The sequence below is a fragment of the Tachypleus tridentatus genome, chromosome 13 (genome assembly GCF_004210375.1).
Source record: "Tachypleus tridentatus isolate NWPU-2018 chromosome 13, ASM421037v1, whole genome shotgun sequence".
NCBI lineage: Eukaryota > Metazoa > Arthropoda > Merostomata > Xiphosura > Limulidae > Tachypleus > Tachypleus tridentatus.
Window position 1 is genome coordinate 210272523 of NC_134837.1, and position 27412 is coordinate 210299934.

At 32.5% G+C, this 27412-nt stretch overlaps 1 protein-coding gene across 9 annotated transcripts in view; it reads right to left on the minus strand.

Annotated features, from left to right (window-relative positions):
* Positions 1 to 2860: 2860 nt before the first annotated feature.
* LOC143240528 (septin-7-like) overlaps positions 2861 to 27412 on the minus strand; it is a 67519-nt gene continuing 42967 nt past the window's right edge. For all 9 annotated transcript variants that reach the window (XM_076483104.1, XM_076483102.1, XM_076483099.1 and 6 more), the window contains 12 exons: positions 19431 to 19537; positions 18594 to 18694; positions 18291 to 18425; positions 17213 to 17330; positions 15749 to 15841; positions 15115 to 15211; positions 13934 to 13985; positions 11332 to 11445; positions 8556 to 8691; positions 8174 to 8331; positions 5440 to 5480; positions 2861 to 3616 (listed from right to left, as the gene is read on the minus strand). In XM_076483104.1, the coding sequence (XP_076339219.1) occupies positions 3585 to 3616; positions 5440 to 5480; positions 8174 to 8331; positions 8556 to 8691; positions 11332 to 11445; positions 13934 to 13985; positions 15115 to 15211; positions 15749 to 15841; positions 17213 to 17330; positions 18291 to 18425; positions 18594 to 18694; positions 19431 to 19537 (1184 nt within the window). In that variant the 3' untranslated portion in view covers positions 2861 to 3584. The remainder of the gene's footprint in view (positions 3617 to 5439; positions 5481 to 8173; positions 8332 to 8555; positions 8692 to 11331; positions 11446 to 13933; positions 13986 to 15114; positions 15212 to 15748; positions 15842 to 17212; positions 17331 to 18290; positions 18426 to 18593; positions 18695 to 19430; positions 19538 to 27412) is intronic.

Consider the following 27412-nt stretch of genomic DNA (forward strand, 5'->3'; position numbering starts at 1 on the left):
AAAATGGTAGACTCTCAAGATACTCAAAGTGTAGCAAATGTTTTTACTTCTTTTGACCACCATTTTCTTTGAACTGTTCCTTAAAATTCGCATTGAAGGTTACTAGTAACCAGAAGGTGATAAACATTAATCGAATCGTGATATGTTTACTTGAACAAAATATTTTGTGTTTTAGGGTTTTATTTCGTTATTTGATTACAGAATTTTGAAAGTTTACATATATCTGGTATATTGCTTTGTGTTAATTGAAGAGTTACTTCTCTAACAGTAAATTATGTTAATAATTATATGTAATTGTTTGCTTATTGAATATTACAGTCAAAGGTTATATTGGAAAAATCACGTTGGTTAGAAATGGTAGAAAATACTGGGCTAGCATTACTTACTGAAATTTTAATTACTTCATATGTAATTATCTGACGGTTCCAAAATCGACCATTTTTATTATTTTCATGGCTGTTAAAACGAGCTCGTCAGTTAACCCTATATCTTAGCTGGAAGAGCATTTTCTTGACACGTAAGGTGTTCTGGGTTTAAATACCTTTGTTTTACAGGGAAATAATATATAAATACTTAATTTTTACTTGTGTTTGAATTTTTTCAAACATATTGTAATTTAAAACAAGTATTTTGACCTTAGATTTGGACAAATTTATCTGGTATCAGACTCAACTGTGTACAGTATTTAAATTATTTTTACATAAACTGTAGTGCATCACCTATATTTTTAAGGTCAGATAATTTCATTTATACATTACATTAATCAGTTTACTTAAACTCTAGTCTTACGTCATTTGTCGTTGTTCTTGTATTTTAGAATGTTACTACACTTTTACACCCCTAAGACTGAAGAATAAAAATTACTTCGATTTGTTAAGTACACTGGCCTACCTTGAATTGTTCCATAAAACTCGCATTGAAAGTTTCTAGTGACCAGAAAGTGATAAACCGTAATCGAATTGTGATGCGTTTACTTAAACAAAAAATTTTTTTTAAGTCAGTGTAGTATAGCTTCTACTTTCATATCTGGTAGTGTTCCATGTCAAAATAATAATATACAAAAGTTAACGAAGAAAGGAATCTAACAGTTTTGTTTACGCCTACATAAAACTAGTTTGAAGTTAAACGAAAGTACTGGAGAAACATAATAAAGTAATGATAATACATTTCACATTCGTACATCAAATTGTGCCTTTAAAATGTATATACAAGGGATATATTTCTTTTAACCACAAGACTACACAGTGCAACATGCTATAAAACTGTGTCCTGGTTTTCGTAATATTAGTAGTATGTAAAGTTGTACGCACGTAAATGTTGAGGGGCTTGGACAATATTATTCACTAGATTTAACACTTTTACTGCTGCGCATTCTCATTAGATCATAGTTTTCAGGTAGAATATTACAATAATCAAAGTTTATGTTCTGTGCATGTGATTGGAAGATTTATCTTCATAAAGGTAGTGAAATTTATATTATGTATTGTAAAAACTGATTATTACCTGTAAAAAACTTTAGATATAAATGTAGATAGATCAGTTTCTCAGTGATGTCGAGAAACCCACTTGTTGAGAAATTTATATGCAAAAAACGGCTCGTTTGGATTGAGAAAATATTTTTCATAGAAGAGCGAACAACGTTTCGACCTTTATGAAAAATATTTTCTCAACCCAAACGAGCCGTTTTTTGCATATAAAGATCAGTTGCTGTTTTAACTCTAAAAAACTAAAACCTGAAATAGTGCTAGTTTCCAATATTAAGTTCTGAAGTGAAATTATTATAAAACTTTGAAATGTTTATAAGAAAAAGAGAACATTAAATCTTTATCTTCCTGTTATAATAGTTTGTTTAGGTCACACGTGACTTCAAGATGTTTATAATAAATACAAATGTTTGACATGCCACGCATGTGACAGGCGTGAATGGCATATACTAAGTTTAAGGAAAATAGTGTTCTCAAATAATTTACTCTAACTTTAAACTGATGCAAGAAGGTATGAGTTAATTTTAGTAAACCTTAAAGTAAATTAGTGTAACGTTATTACAAATATATTAATTATAAATAGTCATTCATCTGGTGAACTACCAAGTAACTAACACATCGTATATCGGTCAGTTATCACTGTTAACTGAGATTTACTAATTTTGTTGGCGTTTTACCAAAAACACTTACGTTATAAAAAAAACTGTACACTCCTTTGTCCAAAGAATTAGGCTTGTGGCAGAAAGGTTCACACATATGAAGTTTTTTTGAAATGACTTTAATAAACTTTATATTCCTCCTTGGTTATGTTTTCTGCTGCTACTGAATTTCTTGATCAAGACCTGTTTAAAAGTGTTTACAAACTTGCTTTTACCTTTCTAGTGCAGTGGTTCTCAAATGTGTCAGGCTCACATACCACTTTTTGTTTGATTTTTAAAAATTACAAACTTAGGCCTAATTATAAAAAAAAACCTAGTAACAAAAATTTACATTTTTAACACTTACCCAATAATACAAAGGATGTGATTGTTTTTTCTGGCATGATTGAAACATATTTGGTACCATTTTGTTAATTTTAAGGAAACAAAATACTGCCGTGTCTATGCAGGCACAAGGTGAGTCTAAGTGAAAACTGAAGTATGTTTATGTATGGCAGGGCTTATTATAAATTTTATGATTTTTTTATATTAATTGCATGTTGTACCACTAACATTAGTTGCACCTATCACAGTTTGAGAATCCCTGTTCTAGTGAATTTCTTAATAAAGACATTATCAAAACCATGTCCATTAACTAAAATAAGTCAAAAGAATTCTGTTGAAACCTCTGAATAAAAGTATTCTCAGTCCAACTTAAACACAAATTAGTATGTAACATTTATTTCAGTAAACAGTTTTTTATTTTTTACAAAATTGGGGATAAAATTACAAACTGTTAAGGCAAGGTAAATTACATCAAACAATGACACAGCAGTACAGGCTTGGATCATTTATAGCAAGACAGAACTTCCAAATATATATAAAACATACTTTTCTGTATATTTAAATGGAAGAAGATTAGAAAAACTTTAAAAAGTCACTACACCCAATACACAACATGTCATAATATTCAGGCATTTTTGCAGCAATCTATAAAAAGCACCTATTTATTAACTTGGATACTTTGTTAATTAAGTACACACATTATATAACTTTGAGCTTTGAAAAAAAATAACCATACAAATGTTAGTCTCTCAACATACACAAAGTGTAGCAAATGTTTTTAATTCTTTTAATCAACATAGCCAGTAAAATCTGAGTGTATTCCCCCAATATTTCTCTTCAGATAACTGTCTTTTTACTTCTGAAGCTTGCACTGGAGGTCCCACTTGAATAGCCTTGAAAGTTTCAAACGAGTGAAAAATTTCTTTGTAGTTAAATTTCATTTCTGTCACAATAATAATATAGGCAATGCACTTGAAGTTAAAATGTGGAACTACAGCCTAAAGGGAGAGAGAGAGAGACAGGCCTGGTGACTGATTCTTCTAGAAATTCTTCATTTGACATTCGAGTAACAAATACAGGTCTGCATGCTGTAACAACTCACTTTATTGGAATAACTTCAGGTCAAGTAAGAGACAATGATAACTGCATCTATAATTTTGAAGCACAGGTACTCAGTTTTGTTAATACCATGTACATGTAAATAGAAATGTTAGCAACTCCATAATCAATAAAAATAATTTAAAGAATTTCTTAGAGCTTAAGTAAAACAATAAACCATGATCAGCTCTGAATTGTAGCTGAATATATTCTAAGCTAACATTGTAGACACGAGTCCTGATGGTAATTGTATTACTGAAACTAGTCAGCAATAAGTAATAATAAATATTTTATCTTTAACTGTGTACAAAAATGTCATTTTATATTCTTGACATGATCAACTGTTGACAATAATTCTATTTATGATTTTCTTTAATAATTACTAAAATTTGGAATGACAACTTGATACATTACATACAATTTCTAAGTACCAATATGAACAACTGGCAGTAGTTACACCAGAATCAGTTTCTAAGTACCAATATAAACAACTGGTAGTAGTTACACTAATGTGAATTTCAAGTACCAATATAAACAACTGGCAGTAGTTATACTAATGTCAATTTCAACTGGCAGTACACTAATGTCATAAACAACTGGCAGTAGTTACACCAATAATGGTCAGCACAATGTGAATTTCAAGTACCAATATAAACAACTGGCAGTTAGGCAGTAGTACATTAATTTCAAGTACCAATATAAACAACTGGCAGTAGTTACACTAATGTCAGCCACAAGTACCAATATAAACAACTGGCAATAGTTGCATTAGCATCACTTTAAAGAACCATTATAAACAACTGGCAGTAGTTACACTAGTGATAGTTTGTAAGTACCAATATAAATACAGAACAACGTGCTAATTTTTATTTTTATACAATCAGTATCATGCTGTGATTCATTTCACAATGTACATATTTCAAGCAAGATGCATTACCAATTTCTAAAATTACTTTGGATGAATGTTGAACAAAACTGATTAATTAATTTACTGATTAAAAAAACCCAACAAAAACCACCTTATGTTCCACATGAGCAAAATGTCCATCCCAGATATACAACTGCTGTCCAATAGCTATTCTTAACCAGAAAGCAGCATTAAGTGATATAGTTACAATGCAACACAGTTAAAAGTGTGAAGCAAGATATGGCTCAAACCTTGGGCCCTCTGATCTGCACCCCCCTATATACTGATCATTATGAGGCACAACCAGCCTGAAAAATATTTGAAATTAATGTGAAGGAAATTTTCTTTCATTTCCAATAAATGAAAAATAATTTAACCTTTTTCTTTTCAAATCTCCTTTTACATAATAAAAGTTGGATTTAGTTCTGGTGATAGAAATGTTTTATCCCATAACATTAATATTATTTTGTGTAGTTACAAAATTTCGGGTTGCTAAAAAATTCATTTCTTGAAGGAAAAGAAATTCAGAAAAAAAAGATTAGCCCAATCTGACATATCTGTGTATGCTTTTAATTTTATCACCAACATGTATTCTTACAGTGTAAATAGTGGATTTGTTTCTAAACACAAACTGTATTTCAATATTTTTTATTTATTTCATATACTATAGCATCTTTAAAACAAATCACTTTTTCAACATTAGGAAAAAAATGTATGTACACCATGATGAAACATAAAAACTTTTAGATAAAAAATAATATAAAACCAATTCTTTTAAACCCTTCCACAACAGAGCTGGGTTTAGACATCCAACAGTTTGCAATGCTTGAGGTGTTAAAAATGTTAGAGCAGCAAGCAACAGCTGATGTGGATGAAAGCAACATGAAACAGAATTGTTGCTTTGGTTTCACTGGATGAAAGAACATTTTTATGTTGGGTCCCCATAAAAAAGAAAGTTAAAACAGACCTTTCTTTTTTTCTTTTTTCTTCTCTTTGACATCCAACTGCCTGTAATACAAACAAGTTTTATAACGACAGTAGATACCAAATTACGCTACGTAAAGTTTTTTTAATATTTACGCATTCCAGTGTTGAAATGTAATTAGTTATTCAAATACACTTGGATAAATGGTTTTTACTGAAATACACCTTTGTTAAAAAACAACAAACTGCACACCACTGTAAATTTCAGTTTTATATGGGTTAAAAAAAGGTGTAAAATATAAAATAATCTCACCCGGTAAGGAGACAAAAGAATACCACAAAATTATGAGCAGTATTTGTCCAACTCGAAGTTTTAACTGATGAAACAATGGCTTTTATCCACACAAAACATCATTACTAGGTTTCCGGTTGTTTTAATAATTTTAAATTATGGAAAATTCTACAATTTATCAGTAAAAGCTACATCTCAGTACTCAGCTAGCAACTTTATGAACTGCCTGTTTTGTAATGGTAGTCCAAAGTTTCCTTGAGAATAACTTTTACACAAAATACCAAACTTTGTCTAATTTAAAATCCACATTATAAATCTTATTTTAAATGTTTCACTGATACTAAAGTACACTAAGCCAATGACAAATATTAGATTGTAATGAACCAAGAAACATATGTTAAGTTTTTTTTCTTTACGTCTACAAATAATCATTCATAAAAATTAGCCCACTAATTAAGTTTAAACTAGGTTAAATTCTTCAGTCTATAGATTAAAACAATATCTAATTTTGTAATCAAAGCATGTTCTTGATATAAAATGAAATGGCTGAAACATTTGCCAGATATTTATTTTCTTGTAAATGTTTTTTATTCTGGTTGGTTATTATATTTCTCTGTGTAAAATGTTCGTAAAGACAATCTGAAACTGTTACCAAATAATATGACCTGAATATTTCTTTACACTCACCAGCTCTACTGAATTAATTATCATTATACACTAATCATCTATTCCAGTTACATGTCAACTTGTATCTGTCCAACCACAATCCATTCTTTTGTTCATTCATGCTAAAGTGTTTTTCTAACTGGTGATAAAATATTTTCTTGTTAAGTTAAGGAGACACTAAGTTGTCTAAAAATAAGTAACAGAGAACTGTGGATTTTTTATAGTGTTGTACCTCTTCACCCTGATCATTAAACAAATAATATCTTCAAACTTCATCAGATCATTAACAAGTAATAATAACATTTGCAAAAACTGAAAATATATTATTTTACAGAGAATTACAAAATGTATCTTTACAGTATTACCAATGATTAATATTCATGAAGAAGCACTGCCCAATAATTCCAGTGGATGTTGTAGTGTTGGGATCAAAATTTCTTGCCCACATTAACCATTATTTGTCAAAACCAACATCAAGACAACTGAGCAAATTTTGCTACAGTAAAGAGAATCATGGAGTGGGAATTCAGTTGACAAGAGCAAGATGTCAACTTAGTCAAAGTTGAACTAAGTGGATAACACTACAGTAAGTCTCCAACTTTATAACTGGTAAAACCACTTCATGAATCATTTCAGGTGACCAAATATAAAATTTATATAAAAAGCAAAACAATTTCAAAACAGGCAGACTTGCACATAATCTATACTTCTGTAATGTTATGCACAAAAAACAGTTCTTTGCCTTCTAAAACTAAAATGCTCACAGCATTTGCAGCTTAAACCTGTGTTGCAATGATGAGGCTCGTAACTCAATACAGTATCATTTATTTTTGAGAAAAAGGAAATTCTCCTTTAAAAGAATAGAGAAAGAAACCAGAATTGTCTGATCAAATTAAGAACCATGAATGATTAAAACATATACTTATAAAGTTTGAATAGTTAATTACATCTTGGATATAAGCTGCTGCACAAAATCACAGATGTTTTTTGGTAACCTTCAATTTACTTCCTATTTTAATAGTTTTCTAACCTAAGCCTGAACCTTAGAAGTAATACCTGACCTCTGTTCTTGAAAGCATTTATGTTTACCTGGGTAAATTTACGACTTTGAGGGAATGAGGTTTAGAAAAACATTATATACTCGAGACTTTGTGGGAAATGTCTTGAGACAATCCTTTGTGATACAGTCACCATCATTATCTAGTTTTTATCCAAACATTTCATGGGCTGCTTCATACAACATTAACTTTTTAAAGTGCTTTTATATCACATTGTAAAACATGTACTTCAATAGCATTATTTTGTCTGTCTTGAATTTCACACATTGCTGTACAAGAGCTGCACTAGTCATCCCTAATTTATCAGTATTTTTCTTTGGAATTTAAACCAAAGATACACAATGAGCTGTCTACCCTCCACCCTTCATGGGTTTCATAACTCGGTTTCTAGTTTTGTAAGTTTGAAGACATACTGCTGTGCTACTGGGGACAATTTAGCAGTGAAAGACTAGAAGGAAGGCAGCTTGTTGCCACCACTGCCACCTCTTGGATTAATTTTTTACTAATGAATAGTGGGAGTGAGCATTAAATCATAATGCCCCTACAGCTGAAAGGGTGAGCATATTTGGTGCGACAGAGATTTGAACCCGCACCCCTTGGATTGTGAGTGGAGCATCGTAACCACCTGGCCATGCCAGGCCCATATATATTTTCAAATGTCCAGTGGACTGGCAGTCAGGAACCACTGGTCTACATCATTCGTTACAAGTACAAATTAGAAATAGCTACAATACACAAGACAAACGTGAAAAAAAACTTACTCTTTTGAATTAACTTCCATTGTCATCTTATGAATGGCAGTTTCACCATTAGCATTTTCAAATGCTGCTTTCTCCCTTTCAAAAATTTTCCTTTTTTCTTCTAACTCATGCTTTTGTTGTTCCAAACTTTTAGTCATATGCTCATGTCTACGCTGAAGCTACCAATGTATTGAAAAACTGGATATAACTTTTATCAGGTTTTAAGTTACCTCTATTAAAACAGGTTTATCCTGTCAATTAACGTGTCTCACAAACGAATAAGATAACACAGTTATTTGAAAGACTTACAAAATTCTTTAAGGATATAGAAATTTCACCAATTAACATGCGTATGACTTGTGTACAGATGACAGACAAGTTTATTCAATGTTTCCGTACTTACATCTGTTTCTGAATCTTTTAATTTCTTAACTTTTTCTCTAACTTTCATTTCAAAAACCTGTTCCATTTCCTTTTCCATTTTTTTCATCTTAAGGATATGTTCTTTTTTTTCTTCTTCCATCTGTGAAAAAGGGTTCCTAATAGATAAGAACAAAAGGTCAAGTTCACTGTTTAGCCTTATAAAAAATTTAAAGGTAGAAAGAGAGTACTGTCACTGAAGTGCAACTGTTTTTATTACTATTGTTTTACTTCAATGTTAAGGAAGATAAAGCTGTAACAGAAAAAAAAAACCATTAAATTTTTACTTTTCTTTAATAAGTTGTCTTTCTTTCTTTCATTTAATTCCTGGTCATCAACTAATTTCTTCTTATGGTACATTCTAAAATTTTTACACATTTATTTTTAAAAATCAATCCAAATTAAACTGAAGGACGAAGCATATTAAGTTTAATACTGATCAGTTAGCACAGGACCACACACAAGATGTGTAATGAATTCAAGAAAGAAGAACAGTCAGTTAATAAAAAAGTATTTCAATTCTGAGTCTTTTTTTTTTGGTAATTCTTTGCATAATAAGTTCACTAACTAAAAAATATCTTTGAATAAAAACCTGATGACCAACTGCAAGCTGTTTTGTTTTTTTATGAAACAGAAGTCAAAGTTTATTCATAAATCTGAGAAAACTATTAGAGTTCCACATGTTTTTACCTATTATTAATTCTACCTATGTTGCATAATTGGAATTTTCAAACTGAAAAGTACTTTATTTGCACAGAGCTAAATAACCAGCTTAGAAATTCCCAGGATTCTCTTCTATAATTCTGAGCTAATGACCAGAGAGAAGACAACCAGCGAGTCGAAATCATTACCATAATGATTTTTTCCAGTTTTTGTTTTAAATGAAAATGGGGCTCGCTGACATGTGTATAAAGTGCCAACAAGTGAAAAGTGTGATATCATGTCCTGAACCTTTTGTCTGAAGCCTACCAACTGCTGGGTCAAACGATCTTATTAGTCATATTTTAAAAAAGTTTATATTAAGATACTTTGTATTGACTAATATAATTTATCAGTGATTTGTTTATCCCTACATTCACATTAAGGCTTCTTCAAATTATGTTGAAGTTTTTGTTATTATAATTTACAATTAACCACAGGAACTATCCTTATACTTACGTCATTATTTAATTGAAAAACAAAACAAAAACAGTAACAAAATCACAAAACCTCGATTTTAATGGTGATACCATGAAGCTAAAAACAAAAATTTTATACTTCAAATTTAATTTTAAATACAAAAATTGTACAAAATCAGTACAGTGGCACAGGCCCATCGATGTCACATGACAACAGTACGGTGGCACAGGCCCATCGATGTCACATGACAACAGTACGGTGGCACAGGCCCATCGATGTCACATGACAACAGTACGGTGGCACAGGCCCATCGATGTCACATGACAACAGTACGGTGGCACAGGCCATCGATGTCACATGACAACAGTAACGGTGGCACAGGCCCATCGATGTCACATGACAACAGTAATGGTGGCACAGGCCCATCGATGTCACATGACAACAGTACGGTGGCACAGGCCCATCGATGTCACATGACAACAGTACAGTGGCACAGGCCCATCGATGTCACATGACAACAGTACAGTGGCACAGGCCCATCGATGTCACATGACAACAGTACAGTGGCACAGGCCCATCGATGTCACATGACAACAGTACAGTGGCACAGGCCCATCGATGTCACATGACAACAGTACAGTGGCACAGGTCCATCTATGTCACATGACAACAGTATAGTGGCACAGGTCGAGCTATGTTACACGACAATCCTCAACTCCTTAGCTATCTAAATAATAATAATAAACTTAAAACTTAACAAAACATAACAGTAAAGACCTATTCATATAAAAAAAACTGTATTAAAATACTATAGATCACATAAATAAGAGAGACAGCTCAACCCTTTCAACGAGTTGACTAAACAAATCCAAAAAAATAAAATAGAACATGAGAAGAAGTTTAGAAGAGCATGAAGTAATACTATGGTTGTGTCAGTAATCACACAAGTAAAATGTGCCAATCATACCATCAGAATAATAATAATCCATCACTTTTCTTATTAATTTATTTTCTTTGCAACTATCTACTATCTTTCCTTTTAATATTTTTATTTCCTTCCATTGCTCTCTTACACTTCTTATGCCACACAATTTCTCTCTATGGTCATGGGATAAAGTGGTCCTTGTTATTACTGTTAATAATTTCTACTTACCTTTCTCTAAAATCCTTTTTTGTTTAATATTATCTATTATTTTAATAAATTCTCACCATTAAGTTTTCTGTTAATAAGTTTTTTCTACTTTACTTATCATTCCATTAATTATGTAATATAGACACTTTTTATGTCACTCAATTCATGTTTGGAATCACAGGGTAATATGGTCTTTATTATTACAGTTATTATTAATTTCCTCTTACCTGACACAGCCTTTTTAGAAAGATCACAGGTTTACACCTTGATTTATTTTCTCATAATAAAGAAGATCCCATCCTTCAAACTTCAAAGTGCTTATGAACTTTTTTGAACAGAGTTCTATTCATTTAAGTTTACGTATATATATAATAAAAGTTCATAATATTACCGAAATGGTAGAAATCTGGAAAGCTACATTTGGGTTAAAAATGTTTCGTCTTTCAAAAAAAGGTGCAAGTGACAACAAATCATACCAAAAAGGAGGAAAGAATGCCAAAGAACTAACTTATTTGTTATGACATTTGGTGTGCCATCTGCTCCAACACCTGCAAGTTTCTGGCACCTGTAGTTTTCATAATGCACATTGTTGGTGACCTCCATAAGGTCATGCATATGAGTCCTGCAACAAAGAAATAGTTTCACATTCTCACAATTTATTGTATCAACCAAACAAAAATATACAGGGAGAATTTCAAACATATGTTTCTGATAATGAAGAAAATTGCACCTAGAGAGAAGTTTTTTGCTTTTATTTCTTCATAGTTTTCTGTTATTGGACTCTCCAACACATATCAAACAATTTCAAGACATAAAATCCACTTAATTCTCCATTATATTAAATTATAAGCATACTCTTACAGCAAAGCAATTGCTGGTTGATGAATTATGAGAAAAGTATATCTACTCTTTTGATTTGTATTATTACATAATAACAGTAAAAAAATTACATGGAAATTTGACAAAAAATATTAAAGGCAAATAAATTTTGTTTTCAGTCTAGCCAGAGGTATAAAATAAAATTATTCTACTTTTGAAATTAATTAATAAAAATAACTCAGATTAGGCTTAGCATTTACAAACTGAAAGAAATTTAGTGTTTTGCAATTGAATCTTGATATAACACTATGCACATTAGAAAGGTAGGAGGTAACAGAAGTTGGTCCAGATGAAAGAGACCTATTTTAGTGTAAACAAAAAACCAGAGTTGTAGGCTTAATGACTGAGTTTTATATAGTTAACCCTGTTTATTCTGTCTATCATTTTGATCAAAGTTGTTACCACCATGTGACCCTGAAGCTACACAGTTTTCAGTGTAATAAGTATATCTTCACAAATGTGACAAACTGTTAGTAAATATCTTTTGTTCACAAAATAGAAGACCTTTTTAATTAAGTATTTTTCCAAAAAATTTGTCTGCAAATTTATGGAGACAGAGTCTAATTCTGATTAGTCTGAGTGCAAGGTGTTTTTCATATTAAAATTTAATATATGTTTTTCATTTAAAGTTTTAAAATTTCATTAGAACCTCCTAAATAAATAGCAATAGATTTTCTTCAGGAAAATTATATATTTTATCAGTTATTTTTCTCTATCCTAACACTGTAAGAGCTCAGTTCATTTTACCAAAGTTGTATCCACCACAAAGTATCATGAAATAATTTTCAATTATTCTCTGTTTATCTTTAATGGTTGCAGATTGTAACAGTTTAAATCTGTTTTTTCTTTTTAATTTTGTTGCTCTTTCAACTATGTTTAACTAGGGAACCTGTGAAGCAAGCTAGAAATAATTTTTGATAGGTCGTTTAGACAGAGCGTTCATTATGAAACTTTGTAGAATTGACAGTAACTGCCTGTTGTGGAGATACAAGCATAGAGGACAATGTTTCAAAAGACTTCCACCTTTCGTCTTCAGGCCTAAAGATGAAAGGTGGAAGACTTTCAAAATGTCATCCTCTATAATTGTATCTCTGCAACAGACAGTTGCCATCCATTCTACAAAGTTTCATCATAGAAATAACCTGTGAAATTTACAACTCAATCTACAGTACTTAACTATATAACTCATGAGTTTCTCATGTGGATAGCTCATAAAGAAACATCTCTTCTTATCTAAACTAGTAAACTTCTAGTTTATTTTAGAATAAAAAATATACATGAAAAACAAGAAACTTATGAGTAGGTACTGTACCTTATTTTTATTTTTGCAGTCAAACTAATTTTTTCTAAGATTGTGTTAGTAATTTATCAGATCTTGATTTATTTAAAACATTCAACTTAGAAGAAAAATGAAAACACACAAAAAGCTCCGAGTGTATTAGGTACTTCCCTTAACTGTTCAAATGCAACCATGCAGCTTTGAACCCATATGCCTAATAGTACCAGAGAAATAGCTAGCATCAATCAGTAGATTAAAATATTCTCTTTCTACTGTTTATAAATAATGTAATAGTAAACGTCAGAGAGAAGTACTGGTACTTTTTGAAAGACAGTATGTGACTGGAAAAGTGAATTTTTCTTCTGTGGTTTATTTTTCTGTAAATCAAGATGAACAGATGCTATAAAATTAGATTATTTCTCAGCAGTATCTATAATTTTGTGTATTAAAACTCAAAAGCTGAAATAGGGTTATAAAGAATGTTTAATTGTGTTATTTGGAGTGAACAAGCATCCCAACACACAGAACTGAAGGCTGAAACTTTAAGATATCTCAGTTTAAAATTTAATTTATTATTTTCCAACAAAAACTTATTGACTTCAATTCGTAATAAAGTAGTTTAATTACAGTCTGAATGTAACTGTTACAGAACACAACATGCCCACGTTTATCTGCCCATATCCACATGACTGATACATTATAACGATAGATTGAAACAGTTTCTTTTCTTTTTGAGTTCTCATTTGTTACTGGTGCAAAGGTACACAGTGTACCAGATGCACTCTGCTTGTTGCAATAAACTGAGCTTCAGATTATAGCACTGCAAGTGTGCAAACTTATCTCCAGAATGATGTATCTGTTGAGATTTTACAGTGTCTCGGGTGAACAGAATCTTAATATTTCTATTTTCCTCAACACTACACAGACCTTTAGCACCATCTACATTACTCACCGAACCAGTATGTTTCTCAGTGCAATGAAATCACAGTGTTCCAACTTTTCAACTAGAAAATAAAAATTTTTCAGTCAAGAACATATTAGCCAAGACACAGAACAAAATGTGAAAACATATCACGCATGTAGGTTTTATAATGAATAACGTTAAGAAGATTTCTGCCGATTATAACTTTGCACGTTACAAGTATACTGTAAAATTTAGTAGAGGGAGAAGTGATTCTTACATGATTTTTAACAGTTAAACATTCTAAAACCAATAAAAATAACAATGAAGTTACAAAGGAAACTCCAGATAAAATAATGGACTGAAAATATTCTTGCTAAGCAGAAACATGGTTAATATTTCAAGCATAAAACTGTCATGATGACTGAGCTTTTCAACTTATTAAAGTATTTTCAACCTACATTTTCATGCATTAAAAACCTGCTTTAACTGAAGCCACTTCAGTTAAGCCAAACCATAAAGATTAAAATGGTGATCTTATTAAATTGTACAAGATGTACAAAGCTTTTCTTTTTGTTCATTTCACATTTTAAAATCAGGAACAGAGAAGAAGACAGATTAACAAACATAAGAAAAAGCAGATTCTTTCAGTATAACATCAAGTGACTTACTATAACTTGAAATTTTCAGAAATCTTCAAATCAAAATGTCACAAATTAAAACTAATTCTTTTCTATTTTTGCCTAGAATATGGGGGATTGTTTGTGAAGTTCAGAAAGTGATATTCAGTCAGGAAAATAATTTTAAAATCTTTAGGTTGGTGCTTAAAATGCAGTTTCAAAAGAAAAAAAAATTCAAAATTTCAAATGGAAGAGCCAACATTATTTTTATGAAACATGTGTTACAAGTCTTAGTTTTGATGAATAATTAAGTTTAAAAAATATCACTGTTATTTTAACTATGAGAAAATTTACTACACAGAGATAAATATATGAACCTTGATTTTCAGTTTGAGATCACCATTTTATCATTTTTTACTTAACACTCATGAACTGCAGTTACTAATAGTAATGAAAACATCAATTTAAACAACAGTTTCATATAGTTTATACATTGTTAGCTAAACTGAGTTCATAATGCTTTTGATTCTTACACGTTCAGGAAAAAGTTATATAAATAACTGTTTCCATGTGAAGTATGAAAATATAGTTTTATCTTGGACAATAACTTGCCTTCTACAACACCCCAAGGATACCTCCTTCCTTTAACTTTCTTTTCATTTACTTCAACTACAGTGTTACTTCCTACAACTGCAAACGGCACACGTGCCTAGAAAAAAAAAAGTGCCAATTTGGTTACATGAAAACCTATATACCTTTCTTGTTTCACAATAGTTTTCAATTATGCATTAAAAATTAATCTCACAATAACTCGCACAGTATCACCTTTCTCAATCACATTTGTCAAAAAAAAGAGAAAACACTCCATAATCTCTCCAAAAAGACAGTCACACATTGCAGGAACTCCCACCATATCACCTTTCTCAATCATGTTTATCAAAGAAACTCCATAATCTCAACAAAAAGACAGTCACAAGATATCCCACAATATCATCTTTCTCAATCATATCCGTGAAATAAAGTTCATAAACTCTAACCCCCAAAAAGGATACAAGCCAGAAAAACTCCAATTATGTCTTTCTCCCCTCTCAGAAAAAATATCACAGAAAGTCCCATCACAAACGTTCAGTTAGCTTCAGCTTTCAGGATATTTACAATCAATTTATTGAGTTAACTGACATAAAGAAAACAGTGAAATTAATATATTTATACAATCTACAAATGTAAAATAGTTAACTGATCTTACCTTCATAAGGTTCTGTAACTTCTTTTCTTCTTCATCATCACAGTCAGGAAACTTGTAAATTATTATCTTGTTCTGTGCTATCTCATTCATTATCTGAAAATAATATAAACAAATATGAGTTTGCAATTATGGTTAGCGAATATGTTAGGCTTAGCAATAGATTGATGTGAATGGCAGGCAGCTAGTCAGCTAGACCCACACTCTACTCTTGGATTACTTTTTGTCAAAGAACACTGAGATAGACTGTGACATTATAACATTCCTACATCTGAAAGGATGATATCTTTGGTGACAATGCTTCAGTCCTGTGGCCTGCAGATTGCAAGTTGAGTGCCTTAACTGGTGGGCCTTGCCGCACCATTAACATACAAGTGCATAAACTGATAGTTTATTGGTGTCTATTGTAAAATATAGGAGAGAGAACAATTTGAAGGAAGTGAAAGTAGATTCTTTGTTTGTTTGGTTTTTTCGGATATTCACAAAAAGGTATTTCTGCTAGTTGTTTTTAATTTGAAACCAATAAACAATATAGGAAGACAGCTAATCAACAGTATCCATTGCCAACCAACTCTAATCGACTGGCTCTTAGGTTTCACTGTCATTCTTAAGATGTATTCATGGCCCAAAATGTGACAATAGGATGAGAACCTTAGGCTCACATTCTGTCTTCCCAAATACTAGTCAACACCTGGTCAGAGTGAATATAGGAAATAACAATATGATTTCAATGTTTTTGTTCTTAACCATTAAAGATTTTAAATCTTTATGTAAAAAAATGTTTCACCAATCAATAAAGTTTAAAAAATAAACTTCATAAATTGTTCTGATTTGTGCAAAATATTGATTTTAAATACTAAAATCAATATTCTTCATAAGTCAAAACACTTAAAATCAAATTTGCCTTTTCAACAGAGAAAAGAGGTCTCAAATTCACACATAATTGCTTTCTAAACCGTAATTATAAATGAGTCAATTCTTAGTTAATAACCCTTTTTGACTACAAAACTAATTTCAATGACATAGCTGAATCAAGCATGCTTTAATTTCCTATAAAAAACATTCTCTCCATATGGCTTTATGTAGTTACAACCATCCTTCGAAATAACTTTTTAAAAAATAGTTTGAAATTTTTTAAGAAAGGCATTTGTTTTCACATTCTTGTGCAAGTTTATTCTATTTCTGATATTTTTGTGTGGACTTTCTACAAAAATCAACACTCACACATTGAAAACAACATAATAGTACTTTTCTTAAATAAATCTGGTGTTGAAGGATGTGTTTTATCTTTGGTCTTACTTGTTTTAATCCCATTAGATAAGGGTGGTGGTGATTTTTTTTATAGATGCTATTATGACAACACGATAACTGAACCAACAATGAAAATAAAGTCACAAATAAAGCTGTAATAACTTGAAATTCTCTCCAAACCTTTCCAGTAAATATCAGAAACTTGTAATCACTTACTGTTCTTTTAAACAGAGCACACTCATCAGATGTCATAGTGTCAGCTTTGGCAATAACAGGAATAATGTTGACTCTGTCATGTAGCCTCTTCATGAACTCGATATCAAGGTTTTTTAAACTGTTGTGGTGAAACAATTAATAAATTAAGGAATTATCAAGTATCAGCTACAGAGTGAAATTTTGATAACACACACACACACACACCATATTTGCCCAAATAAATGTTTGCTCTTTTCTCCCAAACACCCCCTGGAAAAAATTTACTGTGCATTATATTTGTACACATACAACTTTGGTAGATATTTTAATAGAAGCTATTACCAAAAATTTCTAAAGTATCATTAAAGTTTTCAAAAATTTTATATCCAATGGAATGGATGATGACATGATGTGAGAATCAGAAGAAGACAAAGCAAAGGTTGAAGGAAAAAAATGATGAATATGATGGTAGTGACAATTTTAGCAATGACAAAGGTTTACATGAAGATGAATGATTAGCTTAGTTTATTACCATGCATACTTTTCAATAATTTTTTTTAAATTGTCACATACAAAAATTCAATGAAAGATTTCTAAAAATATTTAATACGTCAATAGTTGTTTAGTGTATTTAAAAACTATTCAATAAATTTTCTACAAATGATGCATTAAGAAAAAACAAACTTTCTTCTGAAAATTAGGTGCATATTATATTCAGACAACTAAGGTATATTAAACATAAATGTGCTAACTATAAATAAAGAAAAGATTTGTTTCTTAATGGACTTCACTTTATCATAAAATCCAGGTTGTCTTGAAAAATGAAAATTAGTTGGAAAATTATGTAGTGACCAAGATATGATATTTTAAGTGTTTTTTTACAATACCTTGTAAATTCATTAACAAACTGAGAAATGTAGCTAATCACTACCACTAGTCCATTTTTTTAAATTTTGGGACATTACTTTTACATTTTAAAACAAGCAAAATATAAAATTTTCTTTGTAATTATCACTAAGCTGGAATATTATGTTCAGCAAAAATTAAACAAAATACTACCATAACATATTTGCTATACTTTACTGCTGATAATACTAACCCATGACCAGAAGGTGCAATGAAATATAGACAGCAATGAACTCTGGAGTCTACTAACGTACTGCGATGAACCCTAGACTCTGCACTCAGATAGTCTTCATATTTACTTTCAATATAGTTTATTACTGGTTGCCAACTGTGAAGACAGACAGACAAATAAATTACGCATTAAAAACAAAACACAGAAGTGATAACAAAATAAATAAATAAAAATAATATAACAAATTTGATTGTTTGTAAATCTAATCTAAAAGTAATAATGAAAACCAATGACTTTCACACAACTTGACAGGATGAAACTTACCAATTACTGTTGTCTACAGCATCACCAAAACCTGGTGTGTCAACAACTGTAAGGGCTAAATTAACACCATTCTCTTTCAGAAGAACCTTTGTTGTTTCAACCTACAGCATTGATAAATAGAATGGTAAACCAATGTTGATGTTGTTAAACAACTAAATTGAACCTGCCCTAAGCACACCATAACATATAATACTTAAAAAGCAAAGTAGTTCACAAAATCTTGGTTATTATTGCATGGACTAACATTGTATCTTCCAGTACATTTAATGTTAATATTAAAATAATAAACCTTTAGTGCTATAATAAGATATTCACTTACAGTATAACACGTATGCTATTTGTAATAAAATAGTCCATGATTTCTGACCACTTACACTGCTTGTTACTTTCTTTTTTAATACATTAAATTACCAAGGTGGATTTTCTTCAGACAATATTTAAACTCTAGAATACTCATGGCATCAGCAGTATTTTATTTATCAAAATAATTTCACTGTCTTTCAAGACAGTTTTCTTCTTACTTGATAACAGTTTTTCAAATGATTAGGAAAAATGTGTTTAATACATTAAAACAAGAAAAACTTTCAGTGATGAAAGTGATAGCACATGATAAAATCATGTTTCAACATCTAGTGCACACATCCATACAAACCCAAGTATTTCAAGTAACATAGAGTATAAATAGTGAGTTCAAAGTCAAAATTTCATATCACACTCAAAACAAAACTGAATGCATACAATATGCATGTATAAATTAAATATTATTAATCTTAAAACACAGGCACTTTTTTGTTTGGTCTCCAATTTTGAAATGAAAATCATATACAGTTTTCTTACTTGTAGCGTTTTCTTTGGTCTATGGGATGGGCCAGGATGTTCATCTGAATAAATATCTGCCAGAAACATGGAATTAACGAGTGTTGACTTCCCAAGACCTGACTCTCCTACAAGAGAATTTAACATAAAACTGGTTAAATATAAAACATTAATGACGGTTGACTTCCCAAAACCCATTTCTTCTTTAAGAGAAATGGGTCTAGAGAAGTCAAGAGAAATTAATATAAACCTGGTTAAATAAAAACATTAACGAGTGTTGACTTCTCAAGACCCATTTCTCATACAAGAGAAATTAATACAAACTTGGATAATTAAAAGCATAAATAAAGGTTGACTTCCGGAGACATGACTCTCCTACAAGAGAAATTAATACAAATCTGGTTAATTAAAAACATTAATGAGGGTCTACTTCCCAAGACCTGACTCTTCTACGAGAGAAATAAATATAAACCTGGTTAAATCAAGGAATAAATCAAAATTACTCAAAACTCAATTTTCCTACAAGAAAAATTAACATAAACAATTATTTATTTAGTGATTAAATCAACATGATGTCTAAAATACTCTGAAAAAGTAAATTCAAAATTATTCCAATTTTCAAATAATGGTAATTCTTCTGATAATTCATATGACTGCAATCGTCACTGGGAGTTCTAGGATCAGGTTTGTCGAGTACCTTAACACTCCTACGAAAAGACGTTTCTGGTCCTAATTTCTCCAAGCCCGTTCCCCTGGCTGTGGTTTCGCTAGATAGTAGATAGGGACAGTGGGAATCTCGTTAATCCATTCATTAATGGATTTAAATGGCAATTTCATTTAAATACAAAATTATTAGCCTAATATTAATAACCTTTCAAGTTGCTCTGGGGCCTCACTTTTCATAGGAGTGTTAACCACTTGCCCATGCCAGGTCCATCATTTTCGGATACAAAGTTCGGCAATAACTGTAAAACAATAAATAATTTCAAGACAGTAAAAACCATCGCAGGTTCGTGTTACTAGAAGCAAAATCAAATGCAACAATTCTCAGCTGACATCATGTCACCAACTCCAATACTCGTTGTTACAACACTACAAGAGACTCGCAAATTATTTGCGGTCAATTTAATCCTTTCACAATAGTGGCCATTTTCTTTTGCCACAGGCAGCAACAAAATCGAATCCGAGATTTAAAACTACTATAAGAAAATTATTTGAAGTTGCATTTCATATTTTAAGTTTTTACACAATAATATAATATTAAATTGTTTTTAATAAAGTTTAAAGAGAAATTAAAAACAAAACAAAACCAAAAAGATCTATAATATTGTTGAGATTGTAAATAAGCGCATCCTACGTCTAAACACATTTTCTTCAACACCTTTTAAAATTTTTCCTTGCACATTAGCGTTCGTTCTGCCATCTATGATAAGGTTTTAATATGCTGTACAAAAATATCTGCTGAAATACATTTACACCCCTTAAAAATTAGCGCACGCACATCCACATTTAGATCGTAAAGTGGCGAGCATTTGCAGGACAGGCAAAAGCTGAGTATCATTACAATACTATAAGTATTATAAGTACTATACAAAAACCAAAACAAAACATTTAGTCAGTATTTCAACAAACAGTTAAAAACACCTAAAGATGTCCATGTGCAAATAATACAAGCCAGAGTTTCGACAATAAATATTCCGAAAATTAGCTTGGTATTGTAATAAAATTAAATCTTCACACTCGAACACGAGAATGAATAAAAAAATAAAATATGTGGTGGCGCCTGTGGTTCATTAGTTTGATTTGTTTTTCCCGGGTTAACTTTGGTTTGTTTTAGAATTTCGCGCAAAGCTACACGAGGGCTATCTGAGCTAGCCGTCCCTAATTCAGCAGTGTCAGACGAGAAGGTAGGCAGCTAATTATCACCACCCATTGCCAACTCTTGGATTACTCTACGGCACTGACCACATGAAGTTATTAAGACAAATTCACATATGGAATAAACATAGAATAGTAAAGTAGTTCCACGATGGGTACTTTGGTTAATCAAATAAGCAGCGCCACTTGTCTTAATGTACAGAACACACCGAATCGCGTTCTCCTAAAGAGAAAACTTGAGTCTTTTCTGTCTGGTAATCAACTTAACAGCTCAATAAAGCTGAACCAAATTTCGTTTTTATAATCTTTCTATACACGTGTTATCTGCCTGCTTCTAATGGCGCAAATATTCCTATGAAAAATATTTTATTTTCAAAATTAAGAATTAATTAATATTGACAAATATATATATATATAAATACATGATTTTTTTAAATTTATTTATTCATGTCAGTTTTTATTTATTTACTGTTTCCTATACTTATCAATTTAGTTCTGCCCTTCGATGCTACAAAAACTGTTGTCAATCCAAGCTAATGGGCGGTAACATTATCTTAAACTACCAGAGACTGTTATTGAATTTAAGAATGGTATTGGTTGGTTGTTAAGCGCAAAGCGCTACACTATTGGTTCTCTGTTCACAAAAGTTTTCAAAAACCAGATTTTTAGCGTCGTAAGTCTGCAGAGCCACTAGAGAGCGAAATGAATTTATCAGTTTTATAATGGAAGCGTGCTTGAATAAATTAATGTTGAAATTAATCGGTTAACATAGCAATACACCTAAATGTTTTGTTTTTTCTTTACTGCTGTCATGTTTATTCACTCACTTATTTTTCGGATAACACATCCATCATACCCCATTGCACTAGCACGTCAAATTTTGTGGCGTAAGAAGTGTGGCCCCACTTTTCAATCAGTTCCAGTTACAATGAATCAAGCTAGAAATATATAACCAAAGAGATTCCAGGATCTTAATTCCAACCCTAGACCTGCCCTAATTGGTGTGCCTGAAGCGCACATTCCCTCACTTTCCAATGTCAATTAAAACTTGTGCCTTCCCTTGCTTTCAATTTTCCTCCTCCATCTTTACAAAACTATTTTGGCAGACATAAAAAAAAACTCCATTCAACATCTTTCTTTCAATTTCATATCTCCCCCTATTCCCATTCACTGAAACAGAAATTCATATAATAATAAATAAAATAAATATTATTTAGAAAAATTACTCGATCTTTAGAACAACTTGTAGACCATTACATTGGGGAAGGAAAACAAGCACATGATACTATGTTCCTGTTTTTTTTTTTATGTAATTAAGAACACGGTAGTGTGTCGTGCGATCAAAACAAACAACACGAAAAAAACAACAAAACATAAAGGTGCGGCACCCGGTGCGTTATTTACAGATTACGAGTCGCACGCCTTAACACGCTTGGCCATGCCGGGCCTCTTCTCGAGGATCAAATTGGTAATGAAGATAGGTCCGCCTGTTGAAATAGTTCAGTTTATAAACTTTCGTAGTTTTAATTTAATTCGTTTCCTGAATAAACGTGTTTTTCTATCATCATGAAAGCATAACATTTGTCTGCGTTGCACTGACACCCACGGCCTGGCATGGCCAGACGGTTAAGACACTCGGCTCGTAATCCGAGGGTCGCGGGTTCGAATCCCCATCACACCAACCATGCTCGCCCTTTCACCCGTGGGGCGTTATAAGTGACAGTCAATCCCACTATTCGTTGGTAAGAGAATAGCCCAAGAGTTGGCGGTGGGTGGTGATGACTAGTTGTCTTCCCTCTAGTTTTACACTGCTAAATTATGGACGGCTAGCGGAGATAGCCCTCGTGTAACTTTGCGCGAAATTAAAAAAAACAAACCTACACCCACTTTCACGATTTAGAGAGTTGATAATAATATTTAAAAAGCAAACTTTACTTTATAATACTCAAAGCTTTGTTTTGTATCAAGAATTCCTGTATTCACCACGTTTGAGGTGTGATAGTGAAAACTATCAGAAGTGCTGAGATTTCTATAATATTTACATTCGTGGCAATATTATAGACTTCAGTCGTTTGTTACAGTTCAGTGTTGATGACTTTCCAGCATTCATTAAAGAACATCACATTATCTCTGTGTTCTTAAGATATTTTTTGTATGGAAGCTAGTGGAAGGTAACCTTCGTGTATGTTGCTGGCCTGACTTTCCAATGAGAATACAGGGTGTGTGTTTTATTACAGCAAAGACACATCGTGCTATCTGCTGTGTCCACCGAGGGAAATCGAACCCCTGGTTTTAGCGTTGCAAATCTGTAGATTTATCGCTGTACTAGCGGGGGACTGAGAATACAGAGTGGTCATTTTGAAATATTGTCCTTTAAGACGAAAGACAAACTCAGGTACATTTTATTTCGCCCTTCCACCAGCGATGACCAACACAGAACTGAACCCACTCAATTGAGATCCTCCAACTACCCTCTTAACCAAGAAAAAAAATTCTTCTCGACAACCAAACAACGATAATGACACCCACGTTTGTCACCCTAACAACTAAGCCTCTAAAACATTGATTTTTAAACCACCGCAGCCCTACTAAAGTTCTGTAACAGCCATTAGTTACATAAAACGTTCCCGTGAGTGATATAAACTCAGAATTGTTCCTCATTTCCATCATGATGAGAAGAAACACCTTTTGAACGGCCCCAATCTAGATGGAATCTTCGCCGGAAGTAATACATTATAGAATACATAAAATCAACAGTACATTGTCCTTAACGGTTTATCATTATTCTGATAATCAAAATCATTGAGTATGAACGAAAACATTTCTTTTCCTTTTACATAATCGAGGTTTATGATCAAAACACCTATATATATATATATATCGCAATGCTAGGGTAGCTGTTAGGATAGCTTAAAGTTAAACAAGCGTCACTTCCATCAGTCCCATATTCCTCGCGCGAAGAAAGGGTAACCTGGTTAGTTGTAAAATGATGTTTTCAGATAATTACATACAATGGTGGTGCCCGTGCAACATTTTAGACTTATGTATACCACTATCCATAACTAAATACATCACAGTTGAAAACAACTAGACAAGTGTAAACATTTAGTGACGCTTGGACGCTTTCAAATAAAACAAGAAACAATACATATAAGCTGATGTTGAGTAAACAACAAGATTTCCGAGAACAATAGTAACCGGAACAAACGGTCAGATGTCTTGACATTGAAGAAACTTTCGTCATCTTGTTTGTCAAAGTGAAACTGATGAAGACGTGTGAATGTGACAAAACGAGTTTCTCCAATATCTGGACTTCCGACAGTTTGTTTCGTTAAATATTTATTTTTGTTGTCTGACCACCATACACACGACACTGTTCCATTTTACGATTAGGGTTCGTGAAAAACCGTTGAAACTGAACTTAAAACATCTATTAATATTACCAGTTTCTTACTTTTGTTTTCATTGTAGCTTTCAAACATTTTTAGCAGCCTTTAACCGGTGTATTACATTTCGTACATGAAGCCTCAGACCAGTAGGTCTTACACACTTAAAATAAATAGGATACTCTAAGCTTGGTTACCAACGTTTTTAATTAAATCGGTCCAAAGCGTTTCGGTGGAATTTATTAAAACTTTTATCTTCTCTTCTTTTTAAACGTTTCACAGCAGCTGACTCAAAAGTGTGCTTTGGTGTTGTTTTTTTAGTCGCCTACGACCACTGGGGCACCTAAGGTGCCGTTGACCAATCCCCTCTATAGGTAGCCACTGTCCCTAATTTAGCAGTGATAGACCTGAGTGAAAGCAGCTCAGTCAACACCAGTAACGGCTTGTAGAATCGATCATAACATTACAACGTCTCCACGGCTGTCAAGGTCAGTGTCTTCGGCGATGGTGATTTGACCCCACGACCTAAAAGTTGCCAATAGAGTGTCCTTTTGATGGTTAGGGTATTACAAAACGGACCACCTTCCATTGGGCCCTATTAGCAGAATGTATAGTGGTACTTATAAAATTTTGCTGGGATATTAGTTTCTGAAAGAAAGCCCACCTCACGTTGTGGATTTCCCTCGTACAGGATCTTACCTTACAACCTCAGCTTTTAATGTTCACCTCTACGTTTTTCTTCCTGTTTCATCGATATTAATTTAGTATGTAACTATTTCCTAAACACGTGGCATAATATCAAAACCTGCAAGTGAACACTGACAACACAATACACTGTTTTATGCTTTCTCGCTGCATGCACCAAAAACCCTGCTTCTCCCAAAATGGATTTATCAAGTCATCCCATAAGTAATGCCCAAAAATTTAATACAGAAAGTGCATCATCATTTCTGTCTTTGTACAAGGTTTTAATGACTAAAATATGTAGTAGGACGTGTATAAAAATGTTTAGACAAATAAAATAAACTAACCCAACTCCACTTTTTCTGATCATTAATCAAATAAACCTTTATAAAGTTGGATGTGTGTGAGGAACACATTAGGCATATAATGTTTTATGAGTTTTAAAAAGGCAATAGTGAAGCAGAAACTACACGAAATATTCAAGGTGTTTATGGTGCGGAATCTCTCAGTGAAAGAAAATGTCGAAGATGGTTTCAGAAGTTCAAATCAGGTGACTACAGCATAACTGATGCGTGACGTTCAGGTCGTCCTGTTGAGTTTAATGATGACTTGCTGGCTGCACTTGATGAAGATTGTCCTGTAACAGTTGAAGAACTACTACATACGCTTAATCTAACCCATTCAATGGTTCACCGTCATCTACCAACAGCTTGAAAAGGTGTCAAAACTTGAAAAATGGGTCCCCCATGATTTGACAAGCCGATCTTGGGGCAAGAATGGACATTTGCACTTCTCTGCATTCTCGTAAACGTAATTCACCTTTTTTGTACAGGTTAGTGACTGGAAATAAAAAACGGATATTTTATAAAAATGTTAAAAATTGCAGACAATGGTTCAGTGCAGGTAAAGTGGCTAAAGTCAGCCCAAAATGGACCTCTACCCTAGGAAAGTATTTGGTGGAATATTGTTGGTGTGATCCACTTTGAGTTGCTGCCACTCAATGTGACGATTACATCAGACGTCTGTTGTCAACAGTTATAGTGCTTGAATGTTGCACTGAAAGAAAAGAGGCCTGTTTTGATCAATCGTAAAAACGTTGTGTGACACCATGATAATGCACGGCCCCATACAGCAAGGATCACATCTGCAAAGATTGAAGAGCTAGACTGTGAAAAACTTCCCCATCCTCCTTATTCTCCAGACCTTGCCCCATCTGATTATCATCTATTCCAAAGTTTGTAGAACTGTCTTGATGGAAAAGAGCTTGGAACACATGAAGATGTCAAAACTACCCTCTCTACATTTTTTTCCTCCAAACCCCAAGCATCTTACAGAAGTGGCATTCAGAAGCTTGTGAATCGTTGACTGGAAGTAATTAAAATTAATGGAACATACATTATTGATTAAATAACATTAAAAAGGTTTGAAATCCTTTTTCTTTTTTCTGAACCTAAAATCGGACATTACTTAAGGGATATCCTGATATATTCTTGTCTGTTGTTAGACTTATAACTTATCCAAAAATTCATCCTAATTTTGGACTGATATGACAAAGGGAAGATAGCTATGGTGAACAGTACCCATTGCCAAACCTTGGACTATTCTTATCCGACCGCATACTGCGCTCACCCCAATGGCACAATGGTATGTATGTGGAATCACACCGCTAAAACCGGGTTTCGATACCTGTAGTAGGCACAGCACAGATAGCCCATTGTGTCGCTTTGTGCTTAATTTCAAACAACCGAATACTGCGATTTAACAGTCACTGTTATAACGTACCCATTGCCACACACACAAACAACCACAGCAACTTTTGATGGTGTTAGAGGAAAACCTCTTCCTAACTCACAATTTTCAATATAGTTGTTTTTATTTTCGATACGGTTACGGTAAAGTAACGTGTCTGCTTGAAAGTGGACAGGAAGGCTGAAGACCTGGGAGGGTCAGGAGCATATGACCTTTTCCTCCCCTCTGTTACCTGCTACTATCGAATACTAATATGAAAACTACATGAGGGTCGGAATACCTCGCACTTACTCCGACTCCTTTCAA